Source organism: Aethalodelphis obliquidens, unplaced genomic scaffold (assembly GCF_003676395.1).
Source record: "Aethalodelphis obliquidens isolate GAN/ISIS:26980383/991018 unplaced genomic scaffold, ASM367639v1 scaffold44, whole genome shotgun sequence".
Taxonomy (NCBI): domain Eukaryota; kingdom Metazoa; phylum Chordata; class Mammalia; order Artiodactyla; family Delphinidae; genus Aethalodelphis; species Aethalodelphis obliquidens.
In genome coordinates this window covers 5290534-5316856 of record NW_020837988.1, presented here as the reverse complement: position 1 = coordinate 5316856, position 26323 = coordinate 5290534, and the positions used below count along the sequence as shown (strand labels likewise).

The 26323-nt window shown below is 49.3% G+C and overlaps 1 protein-coding gene across 8 annotated transcripts in view; it reads left to right on the top strand.

Moving 5' to 3' along the window:
• The window catches only part of SLC39A11 (solute carrier family 39 member 11), a 416650-nt gene that overhangs the window by 69365 nt on the left and 320962 nt on the right, over positions 1 to 26323 (top strand). For 3 of the 8 annotated variants that reach the window (XM_027080527.1, XM_027080525.1, XM_027080531.1), the window contains 2 exons: positions 14452 to 14570; positions 18595 to 18633. In XM_027080527.1, the coding sequence (XP_026936328.1) occupies positions 14463 to 14570; positions 18595 to 18633 (147 nt within the window). In that variant the 5' untranslated portion in view covers positions 14452 to 14462. Of the gene's footprint in view, positions 1 to 10958; positions 11129 to 14451; positions 14571 to 18594; positions 18634 to 26323 lie in introns of those variants that run through there. The other 5 variants (XM_027080526.1, XM_027080529.1, XM_027080528.1 and 2 more) reach the window with 5 other exon arrangements.

The following is a 26323-nucleotide window of genomic DNA, read 5'->3' as shown; positions in this document are numbered from 1 at the left end:
GTGAGCGCTGTGCCCTGAGCGCATGGTCTCCTGGGAGTATCTCGGGGGCCTTTGAGATGGTCAGAGGCAGGGCCTCCGGCGGGCGGTGGGAGCCCCCACGTCTGCGGGCACCCCAGGGCTCACGTGTTCTGTCCGAGCCAAGGCCCCGCCAACCATCTGTCTGTGAGCTGCAAGACAGGAAACGTGACCTGCATCGTGACAGCCCTGCCTGGTGGCGACAGGCAGTCCCAGGGGCTCTGGGAGGAGCATGTGTATGGGAGGGTGTGTGTGTGTCGGGGGGGAACTGCCTCTGGTTCTCGTCATGGGCAGACGACCTCATCCTGCAGCTGGCCTGTTGGAGAGCTAATGAGGTGAAGAAAATCCATGAGAAATGACCGATTAAAACAAATCGTGGAAATCTTCAAGGGAACCTGGCTTTCCGAAGCATCCAGGTGGTTTTGGATACAAGCACAGAGTCTGCGTTATTGACTGGGAGTCTTGTGCATAGAATTAGGGGAGTCTACGTTGGGTTTCACTACTGACCTTAAGTCATGTTATTTAAGCTCAGTGAGCCTTGTTTTCTGGATTCATCTCCTTTTATACCTGCTTGAAATGTGTTTAAATTATAAAAAGAGGGGACTTCCCTGGTGGCGCAGTGGTTAAGAATCCACCTCCCAATGCAGGGGACACGGGTTCAAGCCCTGGTCTGGGAAGATCCCACATGACGCGGAGCAGCTAAGCCCGTGTGCCACAACTACTCAGCCTGCGCTCTAGAGCCCATGAGCCACAACTACTGAGCCCACGTGCCACAACTACTGAAGCTCGCGTGCCTGGAGCCCGTGCTCTGCAACAAGAGAAGCCACCGCAGTGAGAAGCCCGCGCACCCGAAGGAAGAGTAGCCCCCGCTCAACGCAACTAGAGGAAGCCCACGCGCAGCAACAAAGACCCAACCGCAGTCCAAATAAATAAATAAATAAATTAGAAAAAAAATTTATTAAAAAAACATAACGTTGTAGAAAGGGGGAAAAACTCTACACTCTTATCACCCAAGTACTTTAATTTGTATGAATTTTAGTTTTCTGTTATTTGTGTATTTTTTGCCATTGTAATAACAAATGGCACATATTTTTGTATATTGCTTCTTTCACAAAGCACCATATTGTGTATTATTTCCTCTGCTGCTACAGAGTTTATCGTTTTGACTAACTGCCTAAAAGTCTACTGCCTTTACGTTCTGTAATGTATCGAACTATCCTTCTTTTGTTAGCATTAGAGTGATCAACATCTTTTCTCCTCCCTATATTTTAAATCATTGTATTAAGCGAGTTCCTGGGAAATCACACTGACGGATCAACCCCATTAGCGGAAACAGAGGTTCCAGGACAGTTTGCATGGCTCCATCATTCCATTTAATTAGACAAATGATTTTTTTTTTCTGAGTTCCTCTCATGTGTAAAGTTTTCTGTCTGTATTGTTATCTGTAGCCGGTCCCGGCTGATGTTTCCAGAATATGTGGCAGGACTGTAACACCTCACCAATTACAACAACTTTGGGTAAAAGGCCAGGGTGAGTCTGTGTGAAGCCTCAGTGAAATAGTATTTTTAAATAGTTGTAGAAGTCTGTCTCACCATGAAAATAACTATAGTATCCGTACCTCTTGCTTGCTGGATTATTTAAGATGGGGATTGGAAATGTCAGTTGTTTGTTAGTGGGTCCTCCTGGAAAGTACTCGAAACATTTTTATGACATTTGGTATTCTTTCTTTCTTTATTTTTGGCTACGTTGGGTCTTCGTTGCTGCATGCGGGTTTTCTCTAGTTGCGGCAAGCAAGGGCTACTCTTCATTGCCGTGTGCGGGCTTCTCATTGCAGTGGCTTCTCTTGTGATGGAGCACGGCTTCTAGGCGTGTGGGCTTCAGTAGTTGTGGCTCACAGGATCAGTAGTTGTGGCACATGGGCTTAGTTGCTCTGCAGCATGTGGGATCTTCCCGGACCAGGGCTTGAACCTGTGTCCCCTGCATTGGCAGGTGGATTCTCAACCACTGCGCCACCAGGGAAGCCCGAGCTTTGGTATTCTGACCCATTTCCCTGTAGTCTTGCTTACAGTAATCATTTTCATGGTTGAGCCAGAAAGCTAGGACTCTGATCCGACAGCCCGGGAGGATTAGGGACTCACAAATGTGTGAGACATGGGAGAAATGGGGCTGGGGGGAGGTGTGGGTTCCAGCTCTGCATCCAGGGTTCCATCTGTGAAGCGAGGGGACGGGGCCAGAGGCTCTTGGAGGTTCTTCCTGGCGCTAAATTTTATGGTGTGGCCTACAGTGACCTTTAGCCCTGTATTAGTTTGCTAGGGCTGCTGTAACAAAATACCACAGACCGTGACTGAAACAACAGAAATTTACTGTCTCACAGTTCCGGAGGCCAGCAGCCCCCAGTCAAGGTGTCGGCAGGCTTGGTCCCTCCTGAGGGCCGTGGTAAAGGGTCTGGCCGGGCTCTCTCCCAGGTGTGCGGATGGCTGCCTTCTCCCCGTGTCTCTTCATGTTGTCTTTCCTCGGTGTGTGTCTCTGTGTCCACATTTCCTTTTTATAGGGACAGCAGCTCTATTGGGTTAGAGCCCATCCTAATGATTTCACCTTAACCTGATTACCTCCGAGAAGACTCTGTCTACGAATAAGGTCACATTCTGAGGAACTGGGGGTTAGGACTCTAACATGTGAATTTGGGGGGTGCACAGTTCACCCATAAGAAGTCCAAGAATGGAAACCGAATTAGGAAACCTCCCTGTTAGGTTGAGATAGTTCGCATGAGCAGAGAGAGGTGATTTTTGTCCCTCCCTCCCTCCCTCCATCCTTCCCTTCCTCCTTTGCTTCCTTCCTTTCTGCTGGTCCCATTCCCTGGGGATGATGGTGACGGTAGGAAACAATCATCCTTTCTGGGTAGGCTCACCCAGCCCTACTTTGTCCCTATCACCAACCGTCCGCAAACTACAGCAAATCCACGTGAAATGAGTTTTGTTTCTGCTCCCACTCGGAGAGAGAAATAAAGCTTCTTGGAATCCAGCCTCCCTCCCCATTCCCTGGGGCCTCCTAAGATCTCTGTAGCTCCCCAAACGACTCCTGCTTTTGGAGATCTCACCCCATATTGCCCTAAGCGTATTAAAATGCTCCCACATTCCACATTAAGTACTCACCCCCATAAAATAATCAGAAAGATTTTTTGATAATTTTGCATTTGAAATGGTTTGTCTCGAAGCTTATTTAATTTATGACTGGTTGTGATTTCTTGGCCACTACTATGCCTACTTAGGAATTCTCTTGAAGGGAGAGACGCTAAGACTCAGATTGTTTTCCAAATGTAATTAAATTTTTATGAATACCAAAGTCAACAATTAACAAGGTTTTATAGACATTGCGTTAAACACTTGTTAATTTAAATTTCTACCGTTTGTTTTTTGGGAACCAAAACCCAATATGTTTTTTTTCAGTTCGTAACCATTTTTTTTTTTTTTTTTGCGGTACGCGGGCCTGTCACTGCTGTGGCCTCTCCCGTCGCGGAGCACAGGCTCCGGACGCGCAGGCTCAGTGGCCATGGCTCACGGGCCCAGCCGCTCCGTGGCATGTGGGATCTTCCCGGACCGGGGCACGAACCCGTGTCCCCTGCATCCGCGGACGGACGCTCAACCACTGCGCCACCAGGGAAGCCCAGTTCGTAACGATTTCATAGGCCCCTGGAAAACTTGGAGACCCCAGATACTGGTCCACTGGTTTCTGGTTGCTGAGATGATCCTGCTTATTTTCTTGCCTAATCTCTCCTTCCCAGTAGGAATTGGAATATCTCCTTCCCAGATCGCAGGCTCCCTCTGTGGGGTGTCCAGCCCCTATTTCCCGTCTCCTGGGGTGTCTACGGCTTCCCTCCCTGGGCTGGTTTTGATGACTTTGGCCTCTAGTTGTGGTCTTGTCTGTACTTTCCCTCCATCTTTAACACCCTAGTTCTCAATCTCTCTGTGGACTTTTTTGCTGAATAACCAACCCTGGCCTGACTCCACCCACCCACCCCCACCCCCGCCCCCAAAGGCTCCATGCCTGTCACTGTCCTGAGATTCCTAATAATTTTATCTCTGAACTTGTGTTTTATAAGCAAAGTCTGATGGGACCATGGAGTCTGCAGTGAGCAGATGCAGAGAAAAGGAAAAGGCTTTATATTTTAATACTTTTAATGGCCTTTCCCCCCACTGCCTTTTGATTAAGGGGCCTCCCATTTTCATTTTGCACCAGGCCCCCAAAATTATGTAGTTGGTCCTGCCGAGTGGACTAAGGGTGAGGGTCCTGGTGGTTCATAGTTCCACTGGGGAAAGGTGTCAGTGAAATGAGATGCTTCCAGGCAAAAGAAGTGTATTCATTTCCTATGGTTGCTGTAACAAATCATCACAAAGTTAGTGGCTTCAGACAACATAAATCATTACTGTTGTGGATGTGGGAAGGGCTAACATCAAAGTGCAAGGCCACCTGTTCCTTCTGGAGCTTCTAAGGGGACTTGCCTTTTCCAGTTTCTAGAGGCTGCCCGCATTCCTTGGCTTGTGGCTGCACTACTCTGACCTCTGCCTTCTCTCACTCTGACGTGCTGCCTCCTTCTCTTCCTTTATAAGGACCTTTGTCATTACAGGGTCCCACCCGGGTAATCCGGCATAATCTTCCTATCTCAAGATCCTCAGTCACGTCAGCAAAGACCCTTTTGCCGGTCAAGTAACACACCCAGGTTTCAGGGATTAGAATGTGAACATCTTGGCGTGGGCGTGGGCAGGGGCACTGCTCTGCCTGCCGAAGAAAGCTGTTTTCCAGCTTCAAATCTCCCAACACTTCAGATCTTCAAATCTTCCACCTGGGGCACATCAGGTTTTGTGGGTTCTGAAGTTCATGCCATTTTAAGGTGCCCCTTGAAGAAAAAAATGGGAAATTTTGGTATTAAAGTGAATATTCCTTTAGAATCAAAAAAAAAAAATCAGTCTTAGACTGAGTTCCTTTTCTTCCAAGGCCTCTTCGGCAAGTATCAACAATGCTGATGCTGGCGTGTCCCCTGGTGTCCTTGCCACCTGGGACACTCTGCTCCTAACAGCCCCCTTGCAGGTGAGGGCCCCAAGCTTGGCTGTGTGGGACAGTTGCCTCTCTATCCACCAAAAGAAGGAGGTTTTCTCCTGCTGAGTTTTCCTCACTGGCTGGGGAGATTGCCCAGCAGTGGAAGGCATGGGTGTTTCTTTACTGGAGAATAAGAAAAGGGAAGAAGCAGCCGGATAATACCATATAACAGCTTTCATCATAAGCCTTAATGTGTAACACACACTCAAGGCAATGCCTGCAGCGTCTGCACTGGCAGCATCGTGAGGGCACAGGTTGTCTCTGTGTCCTTTGCTGACGTGTATCCAGTGCCTCAAACATGCCTGTCACACAGTAGGTGTTCAGCAAACGTTTGCTGAGTGAGTGAGTGAGTGAACCAACAGGCTATTCGTGTGATCCACAGGGCTCTAAAGGAACAGGCTTGAAGTAGAATTTACTTGTTCAGTGATTCCCCTTAATGAAGCCGAGCAAAGTGGACTCCATAGAATTACTTATGAGATGCCAGGAGAGTTGTGTGAAGCCAGTGTGGAAAAGATGGAAAGTGGATTTATGCCAATGATCATCTTGGAGACGGTTGATTTCATATTTAATCAGTGGTGGTTTTTACCTAGTAATTCCATATCTTTTTTTTTTTTTTTTTTTGCGGTACGTGAGCCTCTCATTGTTGTGGCCTCTCCCGTCGCAGAGCACAGGCTTCGGACGCTCAGGCTCAGCGGCCATGGCTCACGGGCCTAGCCGCTCCGCGGCATGTGGGATCTTCCCGGACCGGGGCAGGAACCCGCGTCCCCTGCATCGGCAGGCGGACTCTCAACCACTGCGCCACCAGGGAAGCCCGTAATTCCATATCTTAATTAAGCTGGTGGTTGAGCTTACTGCAAACTTCTCTCCCGATAATAGGTTCGTATAAAGTCAGTAGAACCTGCATTTTTATTTTTTTTTGAGGGGGGGGTTTGAAATATTACTGTCTTTTAAAAATTCATTTATTTTTAATTGAAGTATAGTAGATTTACAATGTTGTTAGTTTCAGGTGTATAGCAAAGTGATTCAGTTATACATATATATAATAAATCCATCCTTTTTCGGATTCTTTTCCATTATAGGTTATTACAAGATATTGAGTAGAGTTCCCTGTGCTATACAGTAGGCCCTTGTTGGTTATCTATTTTATATATAGTAGTGCATATATGTTAAACCCAAACTCCTCATTTATCCCTCCCCTCTGCTTTCCCCTTTGGGGACCATAAGGTTGTTTTCTATGCCTGTGAGTCTATTTCTGTTTTGTAAATAAGTTCACTTTTTAGATTCCACATGTAAGTGACATCATATGGTATTTGTCTTCCACTGTCTTACTTCACTCAGTATGATCATCTCTAGGTCCATCCATGTTGCCGCAAATGGCATTGTTTCATTCTTTTTTATGGCTGAGTAATATTCCATTGTATATATACCACATCTTCTTTATCCATTCATCTGTCCATGGACATTTAGAGAACCTGTACTTCTATACCCTCCCTCCATCCTAGCTGGTGCAGGTTCAGAATTAATCAGTTGGACAAAGGTGAGAAGGGACATGCTTGCTGCGTCCGTTTCCCCCTCAAGCCCTCGAGGGCAGCTCGTCCCTGTACGAGGCTCAGAAAACTGGCATCAAGTCGCCGTTGGCTCCTTTGGGTGGTGCTTAGATTAAAAGGCGGGTTAGAATCTCCCCTTCCTCAGCTTATCAGTCACATTGGAGAGCAAATGTTAAGAGCAGTGAGACCTGTTCCACCTGCCAAAGCCGTTCCAGGCATTTCCATTTAGGAAGCCCTGTGATGTCATAGCGTCCTGACGTCAGAACCTTAAATAATCAAAACCCAGGAGGGTCGAGGGAATTGAGCACCTAGGAGGTTTGATCGTAGGTGTATCTTTGCAGTGATTGGAATATAAAGATTGGCTGGACAGTTGGTTCTCTTCTTTCTTGCCTTTTAGGGTGAATCAAATGCTAACTAGTGCTTTGACTGAGGCTGGATGCCTCTTGAAGGGTGTGTTACATTTTAAAGAGTTCGTTTTGTCATCACTTCATACTAAGAAGAGTTACTTTGTGGGATTACACTAGGGCTTCTCAGTCTTGGCACTATTGACATTTCGGGTCGATAATTCTTTGTTGTGGAGGCTGTGAGTAGTGACGGATGTTTAGCAGTGTCCCTGGCCTCTACCCACTAGTTTATTCCAGAGGCGAGGAGGAGCTCTCAGAGGCTTTGCAGTAGTAGACTGACTTGGCTGGACTTCTGTCTTTACAAGATCACTTTGTCTGCTGTTTGGAGGACAGACTGGGGGCGGGGATGCACAGTGGGAATCAGGGCAGGATGATGAGTCAGAGCTGTTATTTTGGGCAAAGTGGATGAATTCTGGATATATGGGTGGGGCATACTTAGAAAATCTCCTAAAAGAACAACAAAAAACCCCTGACATTTCAATAGCACTTCTTTGAACTGCCTATCACTTTCACCTCTTTAATCCCTTCAGCATATCAGCACCAGTTCAGCTGGGTTTATCGTCCGCACTTGGAAGGAACCGTCACCCCAGGCTCAGAGGCTTATCTTGGTCCTCGTGATGTGTCAGTGGTCAGACTTCAGGAAAGGGAAAGAAGTGAGAGGCCAGAAAGGCTGGACCAGGTCACGCTATCTGTGTGTAGCTGATCTCCGTGTGCCAGGGCCCAGCAGAGCCAACAGAGGCCCATGACATGTCCACTGGATAAATGCATGAGCGAATAAACGAAGGAAGGAGTGAGGGTCCAGGGATAATGATCGTTCAGCCTGCCGTGATGGGTGCCCTGCTGGATGCTGGGCGCTTTGTTCCGGTTCCAGTCACCTGTAGAGAGAGCACAGGGTGATTACTCCCAGACTGCGGCTGAAAGGGGTTGGGGAATTTGTCCAAGGAAACTCACGTGCCAAGCTGGGCTTCTTCCTGGGCGGTCAGATTCCAAAGCCTTTGCTTAATTGCTGCAGTACCTCCTAAAAGAAACAAGATTTCAGAGAGGAAAGGAGGGAGGGAGGGAGGGAGGGGAGGGAAAGCGGGGGGCAGAGAGACAGAGAGGGAGAAGAAAGAGGAGAAGGGAGGAGGAAGGGGTGGGGAGGAGGAGAGAATAAGAGAAGCAACAGTGAAGACATTGAGGACTCACTGGGCTGGACCACTTGTGTCCATCTCCTGTCCCTTCTCCATCTCCCCCAACACTTCCTGTGAAGCTGTCTCCCTCCACCCTCTGCCCCGCCCCACTCCACCCCGCCCCACCCCGCCCACCCCGCCCCGCCCCGCCCCGCCCCATGCTCCAGTGGGAGGTGCTTGCTGCTGGCAGGTTGCTTAACCAGATCAAGCTACAGCAGTTCCTCTGGAAAGGGCCACCATCCCACTGCCCTGCTGATACCTTGCTGATTGTCAAGTTCGTTCTACGGCCTTTGGACGTTTGGGAGGCAGCCCTCTCTGCCTGCACGGCACCCGCCACCTTTTATTCATTTTATTATATTTTAAATTTTATTTATTTTTATAAATTTATTTTATTTATTTTTGTGTGCGTTGGGTCTTTGTTGCTGCGCGCGGGCTTTCTCTAGCTGCCGTGAGCGGGGGCGACTCTTGGTTGCGGTGCGCAGGCTTCTCATTGCGGTGGCTTCTCATGTTGCGGAGCACGGGCTCTAGGCGCGCAGGCTCAGCAGTTGTGGCACACGGGCTTAGTTGCTCCGCGGCATGTGGGGTCTTCCCGGACCAGGGCTCGAACCCTTGTCCCCTGCATTGGCAGGCGGATTCTTAACCACTGCGCTGCCAGGGAAGTCCCCCCCCCCCCCCCCCTTTTAATGAGCCCCTGCTAATTAGTTTGTTCTTACACACTCATCTCTTCTCTCCTCCCCCAGCTTATGGAGGCTGCAGGGCACAGTTTGCTTTGGAGGGAGAGAATGGGAATGGGCTGGGGATGGGCTGGAGGTAAGAGCCAGTGTACTTAGCTTTAAGGAAACATTTTCTTTTGGGCAACACTTGGGCGCTTCTTACCATCAGTGAGCGCAAGAAAGACAGGCAATTTGTATGTTTGGGTTGGTGGTTGTGTGTGTGTGTGTGTGTGTGTGTGTGTGTGTGTGTGTGTGTGTGTAAGGGGTTCAGTGGGAAAGATGGGAAATGGCAGGATTTGTCTCCTGGGGGTTGGCCACCCTGCTTTAGGGCACTGGCATGGCTCAAGGGAAGAGAGACGTTTTGCTGATCAGGGTGTCCCGTCCCATCCTGTGAGTCCTGAATGTCTGAGGCAGGAAGAACACCATCTCTGGCGTCAGCTGGGCTTGGTTTTCCACACCTCCCTGTCAACTTGGGCTCAATACAGAGCTTTCCTGAGCCTCAGTTTTCTTATCTGTAAAGTGGGGTGTCTTAGTCCCTTTCGTGCTGCTGTAACTAAATGCCACAGACCGGGTAGCTTATACACAACAGAAATTTATTGCTCACAGTTCTGGAAGCTGGAAGTCTGAGATGAGGGTGTCAGCGTGGTTGGGTGAGGGCCTTATCTGGCTTACAGACTTCTTGTGTATCCTCACATGGCAGATGGGGCAAGGGAGCTCTCTGGAGCCTGTTTTATAAGGATAACAATGCCATTCATGAGGGCTCCACCCATGAAATTCATATGCCGAAGCCCTAACCCCCAATGGGACTGCATTTGGAGATAGAGCTTTTAGGAGGTAACGAAGGTTAAATGAAGCCATAAGGGTGGGCTTCTCATTTGATAGGATTGGAAGCGTTATAAGAAGAGGGAGAGAGAGAGAGATCCCTCTCTCTTCCTTCCTGTGTGTGCACCAAGAAAAGGCCATGTGAGGACACAGTGAGAGGCAGGCATCTGCAAACCAGGAAGAGACCCTCACCAGGCTCTGAATCTGCACCTTGATCTTGGACTGACCTTGGACTTGCAGCCTCCAGACGTGTGAGAAAACAGGTGTCTATTGTTTAAGCCACCCAGTCTGTGGTATTTTCTTATGGCAGCCCTAGCTGACTAAGACAGCTGGCCTGGCTCTCTCCCTGGTCTGGGAATCTCCTGAAGGCAGAAACCAGCTACTGTCACCACGCCGTCTTCCCTTCCTGGCCCAGTGCATGGATCTGGTGCAATCATCAGTGCCCACAACTATGGACAAAAGTGGTCTGCTCCTATTGGATCCTCTGGTCTGTGGCCACTGTGATTACGGGCAGTGTTTCTGGTTACCCTCTGGTAGGGTCATCAGATAAAATACAGGACACCCGTTACATTTGAATTTCAGATAAGCAACAAATATGAAATATGTTTTTAGCATAAGTATGTCCCCAATACTGCCCAGGATATACTTACACTAAAAAACTATTTGTTGTTTATCTAAAATTCAAACTTAACTGGGCATCCTGTCTTTATTTTTGACTAAATCTAGCTATCTTACCCTACAGTCTTTTTGTAGAAGGCCTGGAGAGCAAAGCAGGAGTTCTCAAAGAGGGGTCCCAGGACCAGAGCAAAAGCAACAACTAGTTCAGAACAGAAAACCTCGGGCCCCACCCAGGCTTCCAGAACCAGAAGCTCTGAGGGTGCCAGCATTCTGTGTTTTGACATCTCTCTGGGTGGTTCCACTGCACGCTATAGTTTGAGGGCCATTGACCTAGAGAAGGATGCTGATGGTGGGAGATTCCATTCCCCACCCTCTCCAAACGCTTCCTGCTCTGTTGCTCACCCAGGGCGTTGGGCTCAGCTGCCAAAGTGTAGCAACATAAACGGTATCAGGGACGTTGCGAAAGGTGTCCTTTCCTTGGGTGTCTGGGGCTTCTTGGAAGATTGCAGAGGGTTCTGCAGGGCTCTGTTCCACCCGCCCCGATCTGCTCCCGAGCCCGCAGAGGCTGTGAACCAGAGAATTTATTCTCCCGGCCGGATCTGCCAGTCGCAGCAGTGGGGGCGGGGCCTCAAGGCCGGGGGACACGTGTGCCGGGAGGGAAGCAGGAAGTGACCGCGGAGTGGAGCCGGGGAGCCAGCGGCTGCGGGGCTGATGGAAGTGGAGTGGGGGCTTGAGAGGGCACCGAAGTGAGTCGGCTTTTCTCTCCTTCGGCGCCTTCGGTGGGGCTGGAGGCCCGGGGACTGCGGCTTGCGCGACCAGAGCGTGGGACTCGGAAGGGCAGCCCCGTGCAGTTTGGAAGGGGGTGTCCCTGGGAGAGGAGGGGGTCGGAGGAGAAGCGGGGCGGCCTTGGCAGGTGGCAGAGGAGGGGGAGGGGTGCCCGGAGCCCCACCTCGGCCCCTCTCCAGAGCGAGCCGGAGGCTGTTGACCTGCCTTCCTTTGACAGTGGTTCCCCAAGATCTCCTTTTCATTTAGTGCTTCCCGGTGGGCATGTGTGGGGGGCCCGGGAGCCCAGGGAACGGCCGTGGCTACAAGTCCAGCTGCTCCGAAGCCCCTCCCTCTGGTTCTGGGAGTCAGCGGGACCCCTTGAATTTGGCTGGGAATCCGGTTAAGTTGCAGCAGGCCCGAGAGGGTGATTTCTAATCAACCCCCAGGTCGGCCGGTCCTCGGACCACACTTTGAGTAGCCAGGTGTTAGAGAACATTCTCCGCAGTCACGTCAGCCCAAACCCGAATCATTTTGCTCAGTCCCACTCTCGAAGTCAGGACATGTATGTAGGTTTCGTGAAGTGCTCTTTCCACCTCTGCAACTTTTTCATTGGCATCTTGAAGCTGACTCTTGGAAGCAGGGTGACAGGTTTAAAAGGAAGAGAAAATAAATTAATTCTCTATCAGCCAGGAGCCGTGTGCTGCTATGTGTGGCGTGGTGCTGGCATCTTTAAAGCCGGAGCGGGCAGAGAATAATCCTGCCTTCCGCAAAGCAGCCCAGGTTTATGTATTAGTATCAGCTCACGAGGAAGTCTGAGCCCCATTGCAGAAGCGGCTTTTGAGGTGCCCTGGCTGACCTTCCCTGCTCCCAAGGCGCTCCTGGTCTACCTGCTGGAGAAAACTTTCTCTTCTCTTGGGTCTCTGTGGCGGTGGCCCTGCTGATCCCTCTTAGGGCAGGAGAACTCACTTTCTAAGTTCTTGGTCTTGTAGAAGTTGTTCCAGTTTTAGACCTGTGCTTTCCACTTTGATGTGCATAAGAATCCCCCATGGGACTCGCTCAAATGCAGGTTCTGATTCAGCAAGTCTGGGGTGGGGCCTGAGATTCTGCATTTCTAACTTAGCTCCTAAGGGCGCCTAGCACTGCTGGTTCTGGGACCACCCTTTGAGTAGTGAGGATTTAAAACAGCAAATGGAGGAAACTTCTCCAAGGGGCACTGAGCTTGCGTTGCTGACAGATCTGCTGTTGTAGGGATGGGAAGGATGGCGGCTTTGGTCTTCCCTCTGTGCCCCTTTTTCTTACATCTCAGGGTGCTCGGGTGTAAATAGGGTTTTGGAAGGGTGTTTTCCCCTCCCACTAGCCCCCAAGAACACCCACGAGCTCCCTCGTTTGCCAGCTCACAAAATCCATGTTGACTTTGGCCCGTTGGTGAATGTAAACGGTTTCCTCTTTTCTGTAGTTATTAAAAGGCACATTCAACGCTGAAAAACAAAGTTGTTTTTTTGTTATGACCTGTCTTGGACGGTAAGTACTGAGGAGATGATAGCTATGTGCCTTTCTTTGTAAATGCTGTTTGAAATTTTATCTGCGAGTAGCTAGAAGGAGAAGGTTGGTGTAATGATCCGGATGTCTCTGTTTAAAGACAAACGTGAACCATTGTCTGTAGGGTACGTTAACTAGATGACATGTGTAAAAAGGTGGGTTTTTTCTAATATTTGCTTTTCTTTATTTGGTGCAGTCATCATTCTGAAGTCCACTTAGACTCTGGGGACCCAATCGGAATCCAGAGATTCTGTTTCTCTCCAAGGATTCCTGGCACCTCGGCTGAGTCTGGGCACAGCTGGGCTCACCTGGGCTTATCTGTGTTCACCTGGACTCGCAGCCCTCCTAGGTCTGAATCCTGCTGTGTTGTTGACCCTCGTGGCATAAGAGGGCCCTTCCACCCTCTGCCCTGGTTTCCTTCCAGGGTCAGAGGCAGAATCTTCAGCTTTTGATCTGCAAGCCCAGGCTGCTGGCTCCTCTCAGACCACTCGGGCCTGGCAGGGCTGAGCCCAGCGGGGTCGTGTCCAGCCCTGTGGTTGCTGGAAGATGGCGGGGGCGGGGGGCGAGCTGAATGAGCCCTTTGAGATGAGGCCCTGACCCCCAGTGTTCATGTACCAAAACACAGGGCTTTTCAACCAACAGGTTTCTCCGCCTCGTAACTTTCCACAGGCCTCTGATTCCCTGTCATTTTAGAGCTAGAACTGAAAACATGTCACGTCTAGAGATTCCCCAGCTTCGGGAGCAGGCGTGCTCAGTGGACTGGCGGAAATGCCCCTTGGGTCTCTGTTTCCTTGTTCTTGCTGAGTGTCTTATTCAAGTTAAGCTGGCCCTTTTCAATTCAACACATAGTTTTGGGGTGTCAGAAAGCCCTATTTTACAGGGGTGTCAAGTGTGAAAAAACATCATCCCTGTTTTTAAGCAACGAATGATATAAAAGATGAAGGAGGCAAGCCCACACAAAGAAAACACCAAAGGTGTGTCCTCGGACGGGAGTGGAGAGGAATCAGGGAAGCGTGGAGTTGAATTCGGTGTTAGGTGGTAAACAGAGGATTCACTGGGTCTGATGGCTGGAGGGTGCGGAGGAAGGCATGCTGGGAGGAAACCGGATAAAGAGAGACTTGGAGTAGGACCATCTGGGGCTTGTCAAAGGTTCTGGGAATAATTGGGTTGAGTTGGAATACGATGCCCACGTGGGGTGCAGTAGTTGAACAGTTATTGGGCTAGTTCCAGGTCAGTCTATGGCGTGTACCCTTTGCAGGCCTTGGGAACCGCCGTGGGAACTGCCCCGGGGAGCTATTGAAAGTGTGATCAGGATGTAGGTGGAAGAACTTCAAGAGGGAATCGGAGCTAGTCACCTGTGTTTAGAGGAAACAGAACCGCTGATGGACGGTAGGCAAGGCCAGGTAGAAAAGGCAGAATATGCTGGAAGGCTGCAGTCGCCCGACCCTCCCATGCGCCCTTCCTCCAGGCTAAATAATTCACATTCTTTGCGCTTCTTCTCTTTGGAACTATTTCCCAATGTCGTCCCTTCTGTCGTGGCGTCTGCTCCTCTGGCATCTCCCTATGTGTCCGCATGTCCCTCCTTTTGGAGTTAGATGATTTCCAGTACCCGGGGAGAAGCTGGATGAAGCCGCCTGACCTGCGCCGGGTCATTAAGGTCACTGCGGGATGGATGGCGGAAGGGTGCTCACCAGCAGCCCAGACGTGGGCCAGCTCGGGTGGAGGGGCCGCGGGTGCTGACCCTCTCGTGCTCCTCTGCACACAGCTGTATCCAGCATGCTCCAAGGCCACAGCCCTGTGTCCCAGGCCTTGCTGGGGACCTTCTTCACCTGGGGGATGACGGCGGCTGGGGCAGCTCTTGTGTTCGTATTCTCTAGTGGACAGGTGAGTTGCCTCGGTTCGGTTCTGGGGGTTCTGGGGGTTCTCGGGGACTCTTAGCGAGCTTTGAAACCAGCCCCTTCCGCCCAGCCGGGCTGCAGACTCGCTTGTGCCGCCGGCCACAGCTCCAGGTTGGGATGACGTTGGCTCTGCCCCCTTGCCTCCCCTTGTCCCCTCCAGCTTCCTGTGCTTCTGGGTCCCCTGCTTCCCTCCTCCTGACTCAGAGGGAGCAGTAAGTGAGAAGACCAGGTACTCAGCCTCCTTGAGCCCTCTGCCTGATTTCTATCCTCCGTTTAGTTTCTCTTGGGTCCGGAGCAGGTGGTGATGTGCGTGAGGTTTGTACCTCTCCTGCCCTGTGGCCTTGAGTTAGAGAGGGTTGAAAAGACCTTGGGGAAAAGGAGGGGGGGGTCGTCTGTCCACTTCCTCTTTTACCCCATTTCCAGGCTCTTCATGGACTCTCTCACCCTCTTTGGGATGAATACATGCACACCTGCCTTCCAGGCTCCTATAGACCCCACATCTGCCTACCCCTCCCACCCCTGCACCCCTAGATCCCCCAGACCCCACCTCTCCCTCCGCCACACGCTACACCCTCCTACACACTCCATGCAAACTCCCACGCTCCTCTCCCTCCCCTCCCCCCCAGACCCCTACGCTGGCCCTGTGCATCCCCCTCACATCCCCAGGGCCACCCCCCCGCCCTGTCCACGGCCTGGAGCCGTCAGCCATGGATGCCTTGATGAAAGCGAAGCCCCTGCGTGGCTCACGCAGCCACAGACACTGTAGGGGTGGTTAGCCAGAAGTGTGCTGGGAGGCCTATCTGGAAAGCAAAACCCATCTAGGAAGCCGGCCAGCCAGGCACTCTTGTGTTAGAGCCTGGAAAGCAGTGTTGATGTTGCCAACAAGGTGGGGCCTCCCCCCCTGCCCTCACCTGCCTGGGGAGACCGACAGCCCCGAGGAGTCCCGGGTTACTGTCGACAGGTGACCTAACCCTCCTCCCGGTTCCTGACAGCCACGCCAGGTCTTCTGGGGTCCTGTCCTCGCGCCCTCCTGGCGCAGAGCACCTTCACCGTCTCATCTCATCTTCACCAGTTTCTTTTGCGTTGAGAAGGCGAGATCTGAGTCGAAATAGCTGGGGTCTAGCTGGCCCACCTGGCCCTGGAGACCCGAGTGGAACCCCACAGCCCCGTGTGGCCCCGGCCGATGCTGTGGAGGCTCCTCAGAAGGGGGAAGCCATCGCAGAGGTGCCCCCTTCCCCTTGGGAGCCGCGGAGCTGCTCCTTTGTGTCATGTTAGTGTGATCCCCAGGCCGGTAGGGGGAACTGCTGAGTCCTTTCTCTGTGTGGAGGCACACAGGGGCTCCCCGAGACCCCTCACGCGGTTGGTGATTCGGAGGACTCAGCATCGAGTTGCTCTCATGGCTCAGGTTTCTTACAGCGAAAGGACACACGATAGCATCAGCAAGACAGAGACGGTCAGGGTCTGGAGAAGCCTGTGCCCAGATTTGGGATCCAAGGCCCCCTTCCTCCCGTGAGGGGGCGCAGAGCGTGCTCATTCCCCCAGCAACGAAAATGCAGTAACACGTGGATCACGTGTCAGCCCAGGGACGCCCAGGTCAGACTCGGGCCCCAAGGTTTTTACTGGGGGCTGGTCACGTGGGCATCTGTGCTGAGCTGCCAACCCAAATCCCAGACTTGAAGAAGGAAAGCAGGTGTCGTGCACACATCACCTTGTTTGTGAAGCAGGCACCGGGGCCACCCTTACTGCTCAGGGAGTGGGGCGAGCAGTCCCAGTGCCAGCTTCCCAGAAGCCAGCCAAGGGCTAACCTTGAAAGTGGGACCTTCTAAAGACAGCAGGCCCAGCTGGGCTGTGTGAGCCCTCTCTGCACAGGAGGGGTGCGGGAGGAGTGGGAAGGGGCTCCAGCACGAGGGGATAAAGCCAGCCGTAGACGTGAGCGCACAGGGGTTGGCTCTTCCCCTTCCCCTCCCTGGGGAACCTCAGTTTTCGCTCAGCTAGAATGGGGGCTGTGGTGACGGTCCCTCGGGATAGCAGACACCCAGCCATCCGCCCTCTGCTCTGCTGCCCTTGGCAGCATGGGCTCAACCTCACTCAAGATTCATTTTCTCGATTGAAAAACTCACGTTGTAATTGTAGGAAGCTTGGAAAATATGGAAAAGCTGAAAGAAATAATAAAAAAGTTCGTGATCCCGCTTCTCTGAAAGGAAAACCGAACATATTTGTTCAAATGTATTCAGCTGTATTTGAGTGAACATAAGTACAGACATATCTGTTTTCTTTACATAATGAGGTGCAAACTGTCTGTGATGTTTTATAACCAGCGTTTCTCGCTGGATGTTGTAAGTACGCCTCCCTATATCCCTAAATGGTTTTTCGATTATTTTGATTTACTCTGGTTACTTAAATGGCTGTACAATATCCCGCCATAAAAATGCATTGCAGTTGAGTTAGCCAGTCCCCAACGGCTGGACAATTAGTTTATGTCTCTTTTTCTTGCTTCTAGAAATAGTGTTATGATGAACATGAATCTTTGAGCACACATCTGATTAGTTCCTTGAGACAAATGTCTGAAAGTAGAAGAACAGGTTTACTGATCTTCAGAAAAGTATAATGCTTCTCCTTTCAGGATCCAGAGGAATGCTGAAAGGATGATTCTGCTGACTTTTGAGTTATATCTGTCTGCTTTGATTAAATTAGTCGATGAGACCAACTTGGCTTATGTCGTGGCAGGGCTAGAGAAGAGTGTCATTTGTGCGGCTCACCGGGGTCAGAACCTTCCATCCACCCCTTAGCCACACAGAGATGGGGAGAGGGTGCCTGTAGCCGGTGGTGATTACCTGTCAGCACTAGCTTCCCAGACCTCACTGGGAGGCTCAAGGATCGGGGTGATGAGCATCTCAGCGGGTCTCTAGTGTGTCCATGTGGCTGTAGATTATACCCCTACGTTAGGCCACTTCCTAAAAAAAAACAACAACGCTTTTTATTGAAATCTACGAAGCAGATAGAAAAATGCACACTTTATAAGTGTGTACAGCTTGATAACTTTTCACCAGTGAAAATAGTACCCAGATCGAGTGCTGGAACAGGACCAGCCCCCCATCCCCCCTCTCCCACCAGCCCTTTCAGGGTCCCTTCCAGTCACTGCCTCCCCACCCCTTACCTCCACTCCAAGAGCAGCCCCTTTCCTGCTCTCCAACTGCAGAAACTTGTTTTCTGTGTTTTGTATAGTATATAAATGGAGTAATCGTATAGTATATGCTCTTCTCTGTCGGGCTGATTTCACCCTATTTATTTTCCAGTCTGCTGAATGCCCCTGCCTGACTGTGAGCTCCATTCGCCTATATATGTGTGTTCTCATTTCCATGTGGTGTTCTCTTGTATGCGTACAACCTAATGGTGTATCCATCCTGCTCGTGGTGGGCTTTCGGTTAGTTTCTAGTTTTCGGCTCTCACAAATAATGCCGCAAAGAGCATTTTTGTACATGCGTCTGGTGAATCCAAATATGCATTTCTGTTAGGTGATTATGCGTGGCGCTGCTGGGTCAGAGGGTATGCTTGTGAAGGTTTAACTTCTAGTGGGTGCCGCCAGCTTTGCCAGGTGGCTGTACCAGTTTGTACTCTGCCTCTTTCAGTGTGGGAGGATTTTGATTGGTCCACATGCTCCTTGCCAGTACTTGTCACTTTCCATCGTTTAGACCAGCTCCTTACTAAAGGTTTATAGCCATAATTCACAGGGAGAGCCGAGGAAGAGGCAAAACACGTGGACCAATGAAAAGCAAGGGTCACACTGAAAGAATGCTCTGATTGGCTGTGGGATGGATGGAAGGTTTCAAAAAAATTTTTTTCCCCCTGGTTCTTGGCCCATTTTATAAAGGCTTGGGTCCAGGATTCCAGGTAGGTTCGCAGAGTGAGGCATGGGCTAGACTTCATTCATGTGGCTCTCTTAGGCCTATGGTTTCCTCTTATCCCACGGAACATCCTTAGAAACTGAAACATCTTGTTTTCATTTTCAGAGGCGGATCTTAGATGGAAGCCTTGGCTTTGCTGCAGGGGTAAGTAGCACGTGGTAGGAGGGATGTACGTGGAGGATGTTTATTTTGTTATTTCTCTGCTAAGGGGTATTTCCAGTTTCTCCGCATGCGGCCAAGCTGCATCTCTGTGATCTACAGGTGCTAATGGCTCCCTCTTCTCGCTGACCCTGTTTGCATCCAGTGTACTGAATGCCCCTGCCTCTCCTTAGACAGTGAAAGAAGCTTGTTGGCAGCTGTCTCAGGACTTGTAAATAAGTATTTCCAATAAGATAATATTTAGGAAGGGCTTAGCACAGAGCTTTGCTGGCACTAATTAAATATTCTTTTTCTCTCCTCCTTCTCACCCTTGAAAGACCTTATATTATAGACATTATCTTTTTTTTTTGGCTGCGCTGGGTCTTTGTGACTGCCCGCGGGCTTTCTCTAGTTGTGGCGAGCGGGGGCCACCCTCCTTTGCGGTGTGCCGGCTTCTCATTGCGGTGGCTTCTCTTGCTGCAGAGCACAGGCTCTAGGCGCACGGGCTTCAGTAGTTGTGACTAGTGGGCTCTAGAGCTCGGTAGGTGTGGTGCACGGGCTTAGTTGCTTTGCAGCACGTGAGATCTTCCCGGACCAGGGATCGAACCCGTGCCCCCTGCTTTGGCAGGTGGATTCTTAACCACTGTGCTACCAGGGAAGTCCCCAAGGCAGTTTCAAACGTGTAATAAAGTGGAGCGAATCCTATGAGGCAGCCCAGGTACCCACCACCCAGCTTCAATCATTATTGACATTTTGCTAATCTCAATTTCACGTGTTTTCCCCCTCCTCCCACCCCATATTCTCGGGAGGTGGAATACTGTGTAAAAGCAAATCTTAGACATCATGTGATCTTACTTGTAAATTCAACGCACAACTCTAGTTGAATGACTCTTTCTCTCTTTCTCTCTCCCTTCTTTCCTTCCTCCCTCCCTCCCTTTCTTTCCCTTCCTCCCTCCCTTCCTCCGTTCCTTCCTCCGTTCCTTCCTTCCTTCCTTTCTCTCTCTCTCCCTTCCTTCCTCTCTCTCTCTCCTTCCTTCCTCTCTCTCTCTCCTTCCTTCCTCTCTCTCTCCCTTCCTTCCTCTCTCTCTCTCCTTCCTTCCTCTCTCTCTCTCCTTCCTTCTTTTCTTTCTTTCTTTCTTTCTTTCTTTCTTTCTTGCTTTCTTTCTTTCTTTCTTTCATTCTCTCTCTCTCTCTCTCTCTTTCCCTTTCCTTTCTCCCTCCCTCTCTCTCTCTCTTTCTTTCTTGCCTCACCACGCGTCTTGCAGGATCTCAGTTCCCCGACCAGGGAATGAACCTGGGCCACAGCAGTGAAAGCACTGAATCCTAACCACTAGGCAACCAGGGAACTCCCTGAATGACTTTTTTTAAAAAAACATAATCACCATGGTATTATCACACCTACCAAAATTAATAATTCCTTATTATTATCCAACACTTAGTTCACAGTCAAACTTCTGCCATTTTTAAAAGAAATTGTCTTCTAAAATTTTTTCTTAGAATCAGGATACAAACAAGATTTTCATATTGAATTTGTTTCATACTGAAACAAAATAAAAAGTTCAAAATAAAAGTCCCTTTTATTCTTTAGCAGTACCCCCCACCAGCCCCGCCGCCCCGTGGCCTTTTTTCCCCATGCTCGTAATATGTTAGAGAAACTGGATCATTCATCTGTAGAGTGTCCCACATTCTGGCTTTGGCAGATTGCTTCCTTACGGTGCTGTTGAACTTGTTCCTCTGTTCCCTGGGTCTCCTGTAAGCTGGGAGTTGGACCTCAAGGCTTACTTAATGCAGATTCCATTTTCCAGGCATGAATCACTGTCACAGTGGTGCTGTGTATTCCAGTCACATCAGTCACATCAGAAGGCATGTTAATATGTGGTTTTCCCTTTTGGTTGCTCAGAATTTGGTTCCTTTCTCCTCTTTTTGTAGTCCTGTGATCCGCAAAACCTGACCCGGGTGTGGGACCTCCCGAAAGTTCTCTAAGTCAGCAGCTGTGAGACTGGCATCTGTGGAGACATTCTGGGTGTTTCACAGGGCGTGGAGAGTGGTCACAGAATCAATTCCCAGGTGCTCAGCTTCCAGTTTTGTTCTCTTTCCCCAAACTGCTCTGCCTGAGAATTCCCCAGTGGCAGGTCCTGTCTTCCCACCTTCCCCGACACAGTCGTCCTCTCCTACTTCACGAAGGGAAGATGCACTCTTGCCTTACTGCCTTGTCTTTGGGTAGCCCATCTCCACGCACAGACGGAGAGACCCTTGGCATGTTGGTGCTCGGGTGGAGAGAGTGAAGGACTTGAACCACTGATCGCCGGACACAAATCCTTTAGCAATTCGGAGACTGTCCCGTCCTTTGAATCAAACTGTTAGCAGAGAAATCCTTTAATGTAGGGAATTCCCTGGTAGTCCAGTGGTTAGGACTCAGCACTTTCACTGCCAAGGGCCTGGGTTTGATCTCTGGTCAGAGAACTAAGATCCCGCAAGCTGTGTGGAATAGCCCAAAAAAAAAAAAGCCTTTAGTGTAAATTTCCATGGTGGACCACTCTGGGATTTTGAGCCTCCTTGGATAGAGTTCAAAGAACAAAATGACAATATTATAACAATATATCTATTTTTTTCTATCTTCTTTACACGAACACGTTTTCTCTTTGTTTGCTTTAAGAAAAGAAAGAACCCAAAGAAAAATAGAAATAAAATTGATGCTTAGCCCTGCCTTATTCTAGCAATAACTTCTTAATGTTTATTCACAGTTATATGAATGAATTGAAAATATAAGAAAAAAAGCCTCATCCATGAGAAGATGCATTTCCAAGAATATTTTACTTCTGAGTGTCTAATAATTATGAAACAGCATATTCAATTTTTGTTATTATGAATGTGTTCTTGACCACTAATAGTTCTAAATTTATTTATTTATGGCTGGGTTGGGTCTTCGTTGCTGTGCGCAGGCTCTCTCTGGTTGCGGCGAGCGGGGGCTACTCTTCGTTGCGGTGCGTGGGCTTCTCATTGTCGTGGCTTCTCATGTTGCGGAGCACGGGCTCTAGGTGCGTGGGCTTCAGTCGTTGTGGCACACAGGCTTCAATAGTTGTGGCTCGCGGGCTCTAGAGCGCAGGCTCAGTAGTTGTGGCGCATGGGCTTATTTGCTCCACAGCATGTGGGATCTTCCCAGACCAGGGCTCGAACCTGTGTCCCCTGCATTGGCAGGTGGATTCTTAACCACTGTGCCACCAGGGAAGCCCCTCGACCGCTAATGTTTCAATGGTCACTCAATCTAGGAAATTGTTATTTAAGCAGTTGGAGCCCTAGGCTCACAGGGAATTTTTAAAAATTAAATGGAAATGAATAGAAATTTTTTTTTGCAAAGCAGTATGATAAAGAAACCAGTGACAGACTTTCTAGCATACAATGTAAGTTGCTCTAGGTTAAAATTCTGTGGGGAAATGCAATTGAAGTACAAATCAAGGAGAAAAGAGAATGATGTACATATTTTGACTTTTGAAGAAGAGCTTGCACGTGTGGTTTTGCGTGTAGAATGTAACCCTCGAACAGAAAAGTGCATTAGACATAAACGCACAGCTTAGTTTGTGTATATTTTTAAGTGGATAATGGGAGAGTCAAATCCCTGTGCTGTTTATTTTTACTTATTTATTTGGCTGCAACGCACGGCTTGCAGGATCTTAGTTCCTCCGCCAGGGGTTGAACCTGGGCCCCGGCAATGAAAGTGCTGGGTCTTAACCTCTGGACCACCAGGGAATTCCCTCTATGCTGTTTAGATCCCACTGGGTCCATTTAAACTACCGATGAAGCAGTTTTATTTAAAGACATCAATATTTACATGCCAGAACTTATGTCTTTTGCGACTCTTTAAATTTGAGATGAAAATATTTATTTTTTATTTTTTGAATTTTATTGAAATATAGTTGATTTACAGTGTTGCGTTAATTTCTGCTGTACAGCAAAGTGATTCAGTTTTACATATGTATATTCTTTTTCATATTCTTTTCCGTTATGGTTTATCACATGATAGTGAATGTAGTTCTCTGTGCTATACAGTGGGACCTTGTTGTTTATCCATTCTGTATATAATAGTTTGCATCTGCTAATCTCAAACTCCCAATCCATTCCTCCCCCATCCCCCTTCCTCCTTGGTAACCACAAGTCTGTTCTCTGTTTCTGTGAGTCTGTTTCTGTTTCATAGATAAGTTCGTTCGTGTCGTATTTTAGATTCCACATATAAGTGGTATCATATGGTATTTGTCTTTCTGACTTAACTTCACTTAGTATGATGATCTCTAGGTCCATCCATGTTGCTGCAAATGGCATTATTTCATTCTTTTTTACGGCTGAGTAATAGAAAACATTTTAAATGTCAATTTCAAAATGAGTGAGAGGATACCTAGTTTTGCAGAATTCTTGTAGAGGTTACACAGATACAGAGTTTGCAGAACTGTGTTCTGTGCTGACCTGCCACTTGGGTGTCCTGATCTAGTTTACTCTTTTAGGCCAAAAACCTCTGTAAGATTTATATAACAAAAGACAAAACCCAAGATGAAACAAGGGGGGAAACAAAAAACAGGTAGAGTATACCAGTCTTCAGGACCTGTAAGAATGAATTTGGGAGCGTTAAACCATGAAAATTTAAGAGTTCCTTAAAAAACATCATCAGACCAGTGTTTTATGTTCTTTTCACTGTGAGGATCTAAAATAGTTTACTTCTGAGTTTTAAAATAGTTGGTGGAAAAAAAGAGATTCTAAAAGTTATCTTTGTGTCTTTATTAGAAAATAAGTCATTTATTTTTCTAACCGTGACCTTGAGAATATGCTAGTTGCACAGAGGAGCTCCTGACCAGTCTCCCGATGCAGGGAGAAAAGTACAAGCTTGGTGGGGGAGACAGATGGGACTGAAACTCAGGAAAATTCAGTGGCATTGGTGACTAGAAGTGGATTCTCATAAATGCCTCCCCAAACTAGGGGAAGGCAGTAGAGCCCCAGTAGTCCAAGCTGTAATAATTGCTTGTACTTATCATGGACCGATTTATATTTAATACAGTCAACCTACTGTGCACCGCAACAAAGAGTAGCCCCCTGCTCGCTGCAACTAGAGAAAGCCTGTGTGCAGCAACGAAGACCCAATGCAGCCATAAATACATAAATAAAATAAATAAAATTTTAAAAAAATCTTAAAAAAAAAAGACAAAGAAGAAGAAAATCCCCTTTTCTTTCCTACTGGCTTCCCAGAGGTCACCGCCATTAACCCTGAGTGTGTATCTTTGGAGAACTTTTATGACGCACGTACAAAGTGTCAGGACGGTTAGATGTGCCATAGTGCCTGATACCCTGAAGGCTTTGCTTCTTCAACACTGCTTTCGGGTGCTTTGAATCTAGAAGAAGGGAAACCTGGCCACCAGACACTTGACTGGGGTCCCATTGTACCTTGCACAGACATAACATGTTTCTACAGTCAGTTCTGCATACATTTAGGTATGTGTCATATGTATATTAAAATCTGTCTCTAATATAATGCTGCAGTGACATATTAATACAGTATATAACTGTGCACTGCAACAAGTGTTTCTGTGAGAGAGGTTCCCAGGACAAAGGACATAGGTATTTTTTTTAAATTTATTTTTATTCTTAAAAAACATCGCTTAGATGTTGCATTTATTTTATTTATTTTTTATTTGTGGCTGCCTGCGGGCTTTCTCTAGTTGCGGCGAGCGGGGACCACTGTTCGCTGTGGTGTGCGGGCCTCTTACTGCAGTGGCTTCTCTTGTTGCGGAGCACGGGCGCTTGGCACACGGGTTTCAGTAGTTGTGGCACGCGGGCTCAGCAGCTGCGGCTTGCAGGCTCCAGAGTGCAGGCTCAGCAGCCGTGGCGCATGGGCCCAGTTGCTCCGTGGCATGTGGGATCTTCCTGGACCAGGGCTCGAACCCGTGTCCCCTGCTTTGGCAGGCAGATTGTTAACCACTGCGCCCCCAGGGAAGTCCCTCTGATGTCTCTTTTTCTGTGAACTAACTAGGAATCTCTAAATCAGCGTATATTCTCTCTCAAGGAGGAAACACTTGTGTGGAATAAATATGACCATGAAACTGCAGAAGACAAAGATAGGCTACTAATCAAAAAGCTTACTTCTAGCATGAAAAGGCAATTTAGTATCTATTATTTAATCCCATAGGGAGCTGCCTCCTTACGAAAGATGTGGTTTTTCTTAAGGAGCTTTTGGCTGAGTCTGCTTTTGTGCCACAAGTGGTGCGTGATGTTTTCTCCAAATAACTGGCTCGCTGTTGGAAGTTAATGATGCTCTCCAGTGACGGCCTTTGAGTCTGGAGGGATGATGGTGACCAGCTGTTCGCCATTTCCATGGGGAAATGGATGGGAAGAAATGGACTTAAATTGTAGCATGAGAGACTCAGGGAGGAGATTCCAGCCAGATCCATCGGAAAGGTTTCTTCTAGGGTAAATAGGAGAGAGAGAAGGGCCAGAGGTGCAGAGTAGCCATTGAATTGGGGCTTCAGAAAGCCTAGCCTTTATACTCCTGGCTCTGCAGCTCCTGGATTACGAAGTAATAATTGCTCTTACCTTTTCTCCTTCTTCCTGCCTGAGAGATAGGGAAGCCTGCTACGTCCTAATGGAGATTTTCCAATGTGAGGTCTTCTGGACCACACTGAGATGGGCTGGGCTCCCACCAGACAGTATGAGTACTCTAATGGGCTCTGATGAGGCTCCTGCAAAGATCGTTGCTGTCTGTTTCTCTCATTTCCCTCTTTGTGAGGCCGAGTGAGATGAAGGGCCCCTGATGGCCTCCTGGGGATGCTGAAGCTGTGTGGACCTTGAGGAGGTTCCATCCCCAGCGCCACCTGGACTGTGGACAGGTTACCTTGGAAGTGTCATGGCAGTTGTCCCACGCGGACTCCTCTCTTAAACCTGCTTTTTCAAGATTTGAGGAACCGGGAGCCCCGGGGCCTCCTAGATTTTATTCTGCAGCTTTCCTCTTGCCCTGGGATGCAGAGACCAGGGAGGGGATGTTGGTCTGTTCTAGGGCTAAGGCCGCCCTTTTGGGGGGCGCTCAGTGCAGGGGGGGCATATTCCAGGGTGGGCTTGGTGGGACTTTGAGCCTCCTGTCACGGGGGTCTCGTTTGACGAGGTGGATGTGGCCCGGTGCAGGAAGAAGATGTGGGGCTGGGCCCTCCTCTTTTCTTATTATGGCCGTGCCACACGGCATGGAGGATCTTAGTTCCCCGACCAGGGATCGGGCCTGCGCCCCCCGCATGGGGAGCCGGGAGTCTTAACCACTGGGCCCCAGGGAAGTGCTGGGAAGGGCCCTTCTCCAGCCGGACCGTTCACTGTTCAGGGCTTGTCGTCAAGGGGCGCCTGCCGCTTCTCCACGAGACACTTGCTTTTCAAGGGTCTCAAATGACCAGCTTCCGGTGGGAAACTCCTGTGTCTCAGCTGAGTGTCCTCAAGCCACGCCAAGGCCAGGCAGGAGACACTGAACGCGTCACAGGGGACAAGCCTGATTTCTGGCCGGTGCCCCAGGCCCCCAGACAGCAGTGGTTCCTGTGGGCGCAAGGACAACGTGGTGACAGCTCTGCCCCCCGGCCCTCCCCTCACCCTGTGCGCACATGCGGGGCAAGATGAGGCCCTTCCTTCCCAGCACATCCTGACTCCACGTTGTGGGGGGGAGCGAGGTCTTGCTGCAGGG